At 39.9% G+C, this 12,500-nt stretch overlaps 1 protein-coding gene across 1 annotated transcript in view; it reads left to right on the top strand.

Annotated features, from left to right (window-relative positions):
• The window catches only part of LOC113823905 (SEC14-like protein 2), a 58,553-nt gene extending 52,406 nt beyond the window's left edge, over positions 1 to 6,147 (top strand). The window contains exons 5-10 of the mRNA XM_027376631.2: positions 1 to 98; positions 1,648 to 1,728; positions 3,709 to 3,902; positions 4,335 to 4,495; positions 4,681 to 4,832; positions 5,099 to 6,147. The exon at positions 1 to 98 is cut by the window's left edge and continues 112 nt beyond it. Of these exons, the coding sequence (XP_027232432.1) occupies positions 1 to 98; positions 1,648 to 1,728; positions 3,709 to 3,902; positions 4,335 to 4,495; positions 4,681 to 4,832; positions 5,099 to 5,181 (769 nt within the window). The 3' untranslated portion in view covers positions 5,182 to 6,147. The remainder of the gene's footprint in view (positions 99 to 1,647; positions 1,729 to 3,708; positions 3,903 to 4,334; positions 4,496 to 4,680; positions 4,833 to 5,098) is intronic.
• The last annotated feature ends 6,353 nt before the right edge of the window (positions 6,148 to 12,500 follow it).

Below are 12,500 nucleotides of genomic sequence, written 5' to 3'. Positions count from 1 at the left end.
GGAGAAGCAGACGCAGATCTTGGGTCATCCCGTCACGCAGCAGTGTTGCATCTTCGACCTGGAGAATTTCTCGCTGCGCCACGTGACTTGGAAGCCTGGTGGGTAGTGGGAGGGGTGGGAGGGGGAGTGGGGTGGCGAGTATATGTGTCGGGGGGGTGAGTGTGTGTGTGGAGGGGGGGATGAGTGTGTGTGTGTTGGGGGGTGGGCGAGTGTGTGTGTGTGTGTGAGGGGTGAGTGAGTGTGTGTGTGTGAGGGGGTGAGTGAGTGTGTGTGTGTGTGGGGGGGGGGTGAGTGAGTTTGTGTGTGAGGGGTGAGTGAGTGTGTGTATGTGGGTGGTGAGTATGTGTGGGGGGTGACTTGAGTGTGTGGGGGGTGAGTATGTGTGGGGGGGGGGCGGTGAGTGAGTGTATGTGGGGGGGGAGTGTGTGTATGTGGGGGGGTGAGTGTGTGTGTGCGGGGTGAGTGAGTGTATGTGTGTGGGGGGGGTGAATGAGTGTATGTGTGGGGGGGTAAGTGAGTCTGTGTGTTGGGTGTGTGTGATTGTGTGTGTGGGGGGGGGGTGAGTGAGTGTGTATGGGGCGGTTGAGTGAGCGTGTGTGGGGGAGGGGTGAGTGAGGTGTGTGTGGGGGGTGAGTGAGTGAGTAAGTGAATGAGTGTATGTGTGTGGGGTGAGTGAGTGTGTGTGTGTGGGGGGGGTGTAAGTGAGTGTGTGTGTTGGTGGGGGGTGAGTGTGTGGGGGGGGTGAGTAAGTGTGTGTGTTAGTGTTGAGTGAGAGTGTATGTATGGGGCGGTTGAGTGTGTGTGTGGGGGGGGGGTGAGTGAGCATGTGTAGGGGAGGGGTGAGTGAGTGAGTGAGTGAGTGAGTAAGTAAGTAAGTAAGTAAGTAAGTAAGTAAGTAAGTAAGTAAGTAAGTAAGTAAGTAAGTAAGTAAGTGAGTGAGTGAGTGAGTGAGTGAGTGAGTGAGTGAGTGAGTGAGGGAGAGAGAGAGAGAGAGAGAGACAGAGAGAGAGAGAGAGAGAGAGAGAGAGAGAGAGAGAGAGAGAGAGAGAGAGAGAGAGAGAGTAAATGGGTGAGTGAGAGAGAGAGAGTGAGACTGAGATTGAGACTGAGAGTTTGTGTGTATGTGTGTGCATGTGAAGTACAGGAAAGTAAAAGAACTTAAACAGTTATTAATAATGAAAGAAACAAAAAGATTGACAGGAACACTCACATATTATAGACAAATATGAAAGGAGTGATGAAACATTATTTCATTTCATCATAACCCTCTCTATCTATCTCTCAGCTTTGAAGAAATAACAATAAGTGTTATAACAATTTTGATTCTTTTGCAACCTTCTCTTTATGCTGACTTAATGATAATAGTGAGAGGAATCCTATAAATATCAACTATCTCGACATTCATCAACTTTTTTTTTATTCATCTCTCTTTTGATGTAATATTTTCAAGGATTATTCTATATGCATCAACTTTTTTCATAGCTTTTTTTGTGTAATATTTGCAATGATTATTCTGCCTTCATCAACTTTTTATTCATAGCTTTTTTCTGCAAAATTTACAAGGATCAATCTGAATTTCATCAACTTTTTTCATTATTCATAGCTCATTTGATACAATATTTACAAGGTTTATTACACTCTCAACAGCAATGGACGTCATCCTACAGCTGGTGCAACTTTACGAGGCAAACTACCCAGAGCTGCTCAAGTGTGCCTATGTCATCAATGGTAAGTTTTAGTAGTGTAAAAGGGTTAGGGAAAGGGAGGAATGGAGAGAGGGAGAAAGGGAGGAAGGGAGAATGTGAAAGATGGAGAAAGGGAGGAAGGAAGAGAGAAAGGGAGGTACAGAGAAAGGGAGGAAGGGAAAATGATGGAGAGGGTGAAGGGGAAAATGAGGGTAAAGATGAACATGAAGCAGAGGGAGTAGTAGAGGGACCAGAAGCTGAAGATGGGGAGAGGGAGAGGGGGAGGGGGAGGGATAGGGATAAGAAACAAGAGATATGGAGGGAGGGAGACAGATAAATAGGGAGAAGAGGGAGATGGAGAGTGAGAGAAAGGGAGGGGGTAGGGAGAGGGAAAAGTTCAGGGAGGGATAGAGAAGGAGAGGGACTTAGGGAGATATATGGAGATAGGGAAAGAGAGGGAGACAAAGAGGGAAAGGGAACAGGATAAGGGTAGGGAAAAGGAAAGAGGATAGGAGAGGGAGAAGAAGTGGAGAGAAAGGGAGAAGCAAGGGGAGAGCAAGAAGGAGAAGGAGAGCAAAAAGTGAGAGTAAGGGAGAGGATAGGGAGATAGGAGGGGTTATAGGTGATGATTGTCATTGTGTCTGCTGCTTTTAGTTATATAATTTTCTTATCATGTTTAAAACTGTGGAAATAAAGTGTCATTAATTTTTTTAATGTGTTAAAATTATAGTGTCCTTACAATGATGATGACTTCAGGAGAGATGTCAACGGAAATGTAAATTCTGTTGATAAAGATTATTAATGACATTTACTGTATTGATCATTGCTTGTCAGTGAGTGTGGTTATACAGATAGTAATTCTCAAGAGATTTGATCATGTTGATACTGGTAGTGTGATAATGATTTGCTATTAAGGCTTAATGATATCAGAAATGAATGACTCCTTTCATGTTGATTGAATTTTAGTGAAAGATCAAGCATGATTAATTTTCCAAGTTGTGATGATATTTACTAATCATTTTAATTAAAGGAGCAGATTATGTGTGTATATATTTGAATATGTTTTCAACAGCTTCATAGGTAAATGCACATGTAGAAACATGCATAAGTGTGTGCACACATACATGCACATGGACATGCACACCCACACCCACATGCACATGGACATGCACACCCACACCCACATGCACATGGACATGCACACCCACACCCACACCCACATGCACATGGACATGCACACCCACACCCACACCCACACCCACATGCACATGGACACGCACACCCACACCCACACCCACACACACACACACACACACACACACACACACACACACACACACACACACACACACACACACACACACACACACACACACACACACACACACACACACACACACACACACACACACACACACACACACACACACACACCCACACACACACCCACACCCACACCCACACCCACACCCACACCCACACACACACACACACACACACACACACACACACACACACACACACACACTAACACACACACACTGACACACACACACACTGACACACACACACACTGACACACACACACTGACACACACACACTGACACACACACACTTACACGCACACTTACACACACACACACACACACACACACACACACACACACACACACACACACACACACACACACACACACACACACACACACACACACACACACACACACACTTACACACACACACTTACACACACACACTTACACACACACACTTACACACACACACTTACACGTGCACACTTGCACACACACACACACACACACACACACACACACACACACACACACACACACACACACACACACACACACACACACACACACACACACACACACACACACACACACATCCACATCCACATATGCATGTAATGACTTGAGTGTTTTAAACACAGGACATCTTACCAATATAGGTTCCAGTTATTACTTGATAATGAAACAGTATCTAAACTCCTACCAACAGCCCCAAAAGTCTTCACACTGGCGTATGCAGTGATCAAGCCGTTCCTTCACGAGGTCACTCTCAAGAAAATACGCATCTTTGGCTACAGTGGCTGGAAAGAGGAGCTCCTGAAAGACATTAATGCTGACCAGCTTCCTCAACATTGGGGTGGAAGTCGAGTCGATCCTGATGGAGACCCAAAGTGCCCTTCGGTGGTAAGTTTTTGTATTGATGAGACATGTAGCGAAAACCATGGCTCTTTTGTTTGTGGAGAGCTATGATATTTTCTTCAACCCTGGGATTGGTCCATCACAAATTAGTATATCATCCCAACCCTACTTCAACACTGTTTGTGCAAGCTCTTCTATGCTGCGAGTAGCACAAGAACTACTTATATCAGTGCTTTTATATTACAGGCTTTTGATGTAGCAAGAACTGCAAAAAAATTAAACTTTCCATCTGAACTCATATACCTGTCATTTACCAATGAATTACATACATATAGATTGAAATTTAGAGATCCAACCTTTCAAGAATCTGTATGTAAATGGTTAGGGGGAGGGTATCAGAATCTTCAAATTCAGTTTTTTAACTATTTTGATTTGAATGTTTAGTGGAACTAATTAAACTGATCTTTTTCTTTTCAGATCTGTCTTGGTGGTGAAGTACCCACAAAATACTATCTAAGTCTCAGCAAGAGCAATCTCTCCAAGCTGGATGATGATGAGAACTTGTGCAGCGTCACATTAAGCAAAGGAGGCAAAAAGCGACTGAAGTATGAAGTTAAGAAGCCTGGATCACGGCTGAAGTAAGAATGATGTTACATTGATTACTGACCAGTTACATTTGGCATTATGTATTTCTATGTAAAGTTATCAGTACACTACTGCTCATGGCCTTTTATAACTCACTGTAAAAATCTAGAGAAATTAAGCCTTTAAGAGGAAGGATATTGACATGAAATTATGTTAATGTACTTTCTTTTTATCTCAGGTGGGAGTTTAGATCTGAAGACTTCGACATAGGCTTTGGTGTGTCTCGCAAGATTAAGAAAGGTGAAGAGGAGGTGATTGTACCACTGCAAAGAGTCAACTCACAGCTAGTGACGGAGGAAGGCTTTCTTGTGTGTATGGAACCTGGAACTTGTAAGTACAGATGTCAGATGACAAATACATTCTTTTGAGTTACTTGAATTATTCGTTTAAATGAATTTTTATAAATATTAATGTATTGAGGTGGACAAATTTGTGGCTGCTTATAAGGTTTAAAACTAATTTCATGAAATATATGCCTTGTAAGTAGATAAATTTTTGTTGATTATTGAGTTTTTCTAATAAAATACAGTAATAAAAGAATAACCATCCTGAGTACCTGGTTAACACTCATTTCTTTTCTGTGTTTCTTTCAACAGATGTTGTGACATTTGACAATGAGTTCAGCTATGTTAGATCAAAGAAAGTGCTTTACAGAATCAATGTGGAGGCTTCATCCTGAAGTGTCAGCTCACTTCTTCAAAGAGAAGAGTTGGTCTTCTTTGTTGTGTGACTTCTTCAGGAAGTTGATGTATCTAATGCATTTACTTTTTTATTCCTCCCCCCAAGAAAACAATGGAAGCCTTATATGATAAGGAAAATATTGCACAGAGGAATTAGAGTGTCATTCACACAATATTTTAATGGTAAGATCATGCAAAAGATTTTTTTAACACTGTTCCAGTTTTGTGTCCTAGAAAAAATTGTATTGATAATTGGAACCTTTCAAAGGCATTTGATCATTTATATGGAAAGATAATGGGATACCTTCCTAGATGTTCTTGTGGGCAAATAGAGTAGACTTTTGTATGTCATTTATAGTGTGGAAATATGATAACTTTGATTAGATAAGAGAGTATATAAATTTGCAAATGTGCAGCCATAGGCATGTTCATTGAAACTTGAACACCTACATTTTTTATAAATGTTTAAGAAAAGAAAGAAATTGCCACATTTGAAACTATGAGTGCCCAGTTACTGGCTTTCTGGCATGTTTTTTTTTTCTTTCTTTCTTTCTTTCTTTCTTTTTCTTTACTTTTCTTCCTTTTTTTCTTTTTTTTTTTACGTTGCTTAAAATACCTGTTAATTCTCGCTCAGATCAAATGATCATTAATACCTCTTCCAATGCCTGCATAGGGTTTTTATATTAACTTTTCTATTTGTTTAACTGTATCTGTATCTCTGTCTATCTGTTTATCTGTCCATATAAATATATAGTACACGCACATGCACATGCACCTAGACAAACAAACACATGCACAATTTCACACACATTCAAATGCACACCTACACATATAGTTACACAAGCACACACACACACACACACACACACACACACACACACACACACACACACACACACACACACACACACACACACACACACACACACACACACACACACACACACACACACACACACACAAACTTTCACCAGCACTCACACCTACACACACACACATACATCTGCACACACACCTACATGCAAACCTACACACACACCTACACGCATGCACATGCACGCACAAGCACGCACACACAAGCACACGCACACGCACACGCACACGCACACACACACTACATATATGTTATGTATGCTTTATTTGATAATCAAATCTTGGGATATATGACTCCTAATAATATTTGTTTTGAAATAATGTTGATTTTCTCTTTAAATGTTTAATCTATCTAGGAAAAGAAAAGAAAGCAGATTATTGTTATTAATATCTAAACTTCATCCCAGATGAAAGAGATTTAGTAGTGTGATCAGTGTGAATCATCAAACTAGAAGATGGTGTCCGTTTTCTTTTACATTAGTCTTTGTTGTGTTTGCATCATTTATTTGTTTTTGATGTTGTATGTCTTGTTTAGCTTTTCTTACTCATTTTTTTCTGCTGTATATATACATTTGTATATATACATATATATATACACATTTATATAAATGTGTGTGTATGTATATATATATATATATATATATATATATATATATATATATATATATATATATATATATATATATATATATATATATATATATATATATGCATATGTACGTACATAAATTTTTCCCCTTATGCTGTGTTATTTTTGTTAAGGATATCTATGTCAAGAGCTGTAGCCTCTTGATTCCACATTCCATTACCTTCTTTGATAAGTATTCATATGGTTTATACAGAGCTTGGAGATATAAAGAAAGTATTTTTTGGGTGGAAAAAGTATTGTATTTCTTATGTTCACACACCTTTCACTTAAATTCATGTACAGTTTTCTATGCTTTCATATATATTCTTATATTTTCTATGACCTGTACTACTTTTCAGTGTGATTACCACACACACACACACACACACACACACACACACACACACACACACACACACACACACACACACACACACACACACACACACACACACACACACACACACACACACACACACACACACACACACACACACACACACTCACAATTTACATACTGAATATTGATCTCATGCACAAAAATAAAAGTAGACCCTAATCTCCAGTTCAATTACTATGACAAAAAGCTTAATTTTTTATTCATATGCTTGATTTATTATTTTTCTGGCAAAATTATACTCAGCTAAGGAACATGACATTCTGTATGCATAAGGATAACTCCAAAGGCATTTAAGAAAAATATTGAGAATTATAATTGTTAAAAAATTCTACCCATAATTGTTATGAATACTGTCTACAGTAGTTTTAAGAATCTAATTCCAACACATGGCAAAGATGTAATCAAAGGAATTCTTTTCTTATATGCCCAGTTTATTGAGCATTGATCAACTTTGGAAACATTAAAGTAGAGATGCTACAACTGAAACAGAATGATATGAAATGGAAATATATTTTATAGTGAACTGTCACAAAAATATTCAGTGTGTGGACCAATTTTAGCTATGTGACAAATACTTTTACTACACTAATGGCTGGTTTGTAAGAATTGGGCGAGGCCTGACTCAATGAATATTCATTACACAGACATGCATATACACAAAAATAAAGCATATCTATCAGTCTAGACATGCATATCTACTGTACAGATAGATTATCTATCTATACAGTAGATAAATTATCTATCTGATAGATAGACAGATATGCAGTTATTTCTGTGCATATGTGTCTGTTTACATTAATATTCATTGTGTCGTGCCTGGCATAATTTTAACAAATTAGCCATAAATCTTGGGTAGCCTTGCTGTATATTCTTCCTATTTTTGTATCTCCTCCCCAGACACTGGACAATTATGTATTTGATGACTGAATTATCTTTGGTTTCCTGGTGCCTTATGACAAGAAACAACCAGATAGAGAGTTAAATGTTTATTTATTTTATGAGATCTATTTACTGTAGATACTAAAGCAGATTTGAAAATGAGTAAGAGCATGTATGAATTAGGTTATATAGTGCATCTAGGTGCAGAATCATGTACAAGTTTGATGACATGTTAGAAAAAGGAATATATCTACACTAGGTGTGGCACTTTCATTAAATGAAACAAAAACAAATTTCTTTACATTAGACTTCATATATGGACTTCAATCAATTTTAACTTGATGCATTATGATTATTGTGACATGTGCAGTTTTATATTCTGTGCCTTGTGAATGAGTACTTGGAATTAGTACTTATTTGAAGAACTAAACTCTTATTAGAACGATAAAAGGATTTATGGTAGCAAATAAAAATAACAATGGGAATTAGTAATTATGAGGATATTGTAGTAAAAAAAGGCATTATTTGAACGTGTCATACATTTTACCCTTATATACTAAGTGGAACATGCTCTTTTCTCTAAGAAAATCTGTCACTTTAGAACAATTTGAAACTAAAATTATTAAAATTCTAATTCAGATATCAGAACAATTTGAAAATAAAAATTAATGAAATTATGATTCAGATATCAGTGCAGTATGTCAACTTATAGGATTACCTGTATATAATACTGTTCCTGCAAACTGTTTTCTATCATCCATGTTATTTATTTGGGCTGGGATAGATTTCTTTTGATATAAGATACATATCTTTAATTCAGGATTGTGCTTTATTATATTTGGGAGATATTAAGATATTAATTCTTTTAGTTAGAATTTCATATACTGCTCTTTTGCAAGTTTATCACATTGTACTGTTTGTAATTTGCCTTGTTCCAAAAAGTATTGTATTTTATGTTTTGTGATAAATAAAGATATAACTTTATGTGCAGCCTTGAATATTTCCTTTTTACATAACAATTTACAATACATTATGAAGTTTACAGGTGTGTTAGCCATCTGCAAAATTTTGTCATGATCCCTCTGTAACTACCCCAACATCTGTGCCTACCATAATAATTGTGACTACCCCAACAAATGCAACTACCCTCATAATTGTACCTATCCCACCATCTTCAACTACCCCTACACTCAAGAGCACATTGATAAATATTCAAGAAAAAAGTGTTTAGATTGTTAGATGAGGTTTTAAAATCTTTGCCTAAATGTAGTGGACAAGGAGAAAGAGTGCAAGTAACTGACTGGTATATATATATATATATATATATATATATATATATATATATATATATATATATATATATATATATATATATATATATATATATATATATATATATATATATATATATATATATATATATATATATATATATATATATATATATATATAAAATATCCAAATGGACAGAGATATGCATCTACAATAATGCTCTTGTTTTTTTGGTTGTTAGTGTAATCAGTTCATTCCCATGTATACCTTGTTGGCATTTGTTCCTTTCATCTTCAAGCAACAAAATAAGATCAAAATTTAGGGAGAAACACAAGGGCTCAGTGTCCCTGCTATGTCACTCCGAGCACTTTCACTGTTTCATGTAGCTTTAGAAACGTTGTTGTAATATAAAGACACAGATTCATATGTACATATATATGAATATATATGGGAGGGAGGATGGGGTAGGGAGAGAAAGGGGTAGAGATCAGGGAGGAGAGAATGGAGGGAGCTTAAGGAAATGGAGGGAAGTGGTAGAGAGAGGCAGGAAAATTGGGGAAGATGAACGAGGTAGGGAGGGGAAGGGGGAGAATGAGGAAGGGAAGGGAAGAAGAGTGAGAGCAGACAAATTAAAAAGATACATTATGGAGGGAAGGCAGGTCGAAGGCAATTGATTGGGAGAGAAAAATAAGGGAGGTTTAGGAGGAGAGAAGGGTAGAGAAAGGAAGGAATACAGGAGGGGTAGGGGAGGGAGAAAGGAGAATGAGAAGATAGACATGGGGTAGAGGAGGGAGAAAAAGAATGAGGAGAGGGAGAGGGAAAGGGAGGGAGAAATGAGAAATGTGGGTAGGGAGGTGGTCCTTAATGCTATAAGATTCTCGGCGTTTCTCAGGGCTCTGGATTTTGTGTTTTAAGTGCGTGCATGCGTTTGTGTGTGTGTGTGGGGGGGGGGGATATGTGTGTGTGGGGGAGGAGGGGGTATGTGTGGTGTGTGTGTGTGTGAGTATTTCATTATCATCATCATCATTGGGAGCTAATACTGACGAGGGCGCATAGCCGCATCCATCCTTCGTTTCCACCTACAATGATCCCTCATGGCAAACCGCCAGGCAGGGACTCAGCCCGTAGAGAGACAACCTGGTGGGCAGGATCAGCCTGTGGGAAGCAAGGCAAGTGGCTGTATAGCCTAAGTTGGAGATCATGGATTGTGCACATAACAGGTCCTGTGCCAGTCTCAGGGGGGAACTGTTGGTTGGACTTGTAGTCCCACCAACAATCTGGCGCAAGGGCCTAATACATAAGGCATCAAGAAGAGACTCCATGGCACAGGATAACATTCAGGTTTCACTACCATATAATAAAACTCGCATTATCAGGGCCTTGAAAACATGTAGCTTAGTTCTTCTGCACAGGTACCGGCATCTCCAGATACTTTTGTCGAGAGAGTTTATGACCCCTGCTGCCAGGCCAATCCATCTACTGACTTCCTGGTCTGACAGTTATGAAATACACTACCAAAGTATGTAAAGCTATCTGTGTCTTTAATGTCCTCGCCACAAGCACGTACCGACCGTACAGGTTGTAGCAAGTCCCCAAAGTCTTGGGTCTTGGTCTTGGTCCTAGTGACCTTGAAACCCAGGGGCTTTGCTTCATTGCTAAATGCATCCAAAGCTACCACTAGGGTTTCCAAGGACTCAGATAGAATAGCAATATCATCAGCAAAGTCAAGGTCAGTAACCTTGATATTGCCAACAGTTGCTCCACAATGACTGGACAGAAGCTCTGCCCAGTATCCAGTCCATGCAAGTGTTGAAAAGTGTCGGCGCAAAAACACAGCCTTGCCTCACTCCTGAACTAACAGGAAAGAAGCTTGACAAGCCCCCACCACAGTCTACAGCACTTTCAGTACCAGTATACAGCCTTGCTATTAGTTCAATAATTCTTGTTGGAATTCCTCTGTCTCAAGATCTCCCACAGTTATTCCCGATGCACCGTATTGAACGCCTATCGAGCCTTTAAGAGTTCAGCTGGGATGTCGCAGATACCAGCTGCTTTACCATTCTTCAGCTTGGAGACCGCCCCCTCACCTTCAGTTAGGGAGGATGGATCCTCACTGATGGGTGGGTCTGGAAACGGAATCTCGATATTACCCGCATCAAAGTTAATTATAGGTGGATTAACCTGATACAATTGCTCAAAATACTCAGCCTAAGTCACCTGCAGTCACCTGTGAAGAGGACTTGGAGTTCAGCTTTCTCAGGGCTTAGTAGGCAGGGCGAAGGTCCTTTGCTAAGCAATGGCCTTCGACCTCCTTTGTAAGACTCCTAATAAACTGTTCCTTGTCCCTTCTCAACAGTGACCGAGTCCTGCGCACCTGAGAACGATGCAAACCCCAAACCCACGACAAGCATCAGTAGCTTCCAGCTGTCTTGTTCTTAGGCGTTCATCAATCGATTCTTGAGCTGTATCGAGTGCTTTGTGCCTGAAGGTGTCCCACAGAACTACAAGATTCGTCAGGTTATCGAGCTCCCTTAAACGACCAAAAATTGCTTCAGCAAACCCCCGGGCACACTCCCCCTCCCTCAGCCTGTCCAAATGAAACACCCGAGGGTGGTCGGCGATGGGGTTTTGAATTGGACTCGGAGGGTAGCCACATCTAATCTATGGTCAGTACCACAGAACTCGCCACTCCTATACACCCTACACTTCTGGAGGATCCTCCTACGAGTACTAACGAGGATGTGGTCAATAACCTTGGCTGCATTACCTGCATCGCTGTATCACGTCCAGTGATGTAGGTTAAAGTGCTGGTAACAAGAGCCAGAAATCCTTAATTTGTGGGACCTTGCAAAGTCCTGGAAAAGGAAGCTATTCTCGCTGCTGACACGCTCCCGTGAGATGACCGACAGACATCTCATAGCCGCTCGATTGCAGCCAGATACCGCATTGAAATCACCTAGAACAATATGAATATCTCGCCGAGGACAACTGTCTGACACAGAAGCAAGTTTGGCATAAATCATCTCTTTCGCGTCGAGTTTACAAGCATCAATAGGAGCGTATACAGCAGTAAGAGACATGAAGCCAAATGCAAGCTTCAGTCTCAATACCATTTATACATTGATCGACCGGAGTAACTTCTGCTACTGAGAGCTGAAGTCTGCTGGATATGGCTATAGCTACTTCCTGAAGATGGTGATCATCGCTGCGGCCCCACCAGTAATAGGTGTAGCCATCCACACTAATTGTGTCGCTGTCAGGTCTTC

The sequence above is a fragment of the Penaeus vannamei genome, chromosome 1 (assembly GCF_042767895.1).
Source record: "Penaeus vannamei isolate JL-2024 chromosome 1, ASM4276789v1, whole genome shotgun sequence".
NCBI lineage: Eukaryota > Metazoa > Arthropoda > Malacostraca > Decapoda > Penaeidae > Penaeus > Penaeus vannamei.
Note: the sequence above shows the minus strand (reverse complement) of the source record. Positions and strands in the feature narration are given on the sequence as shown.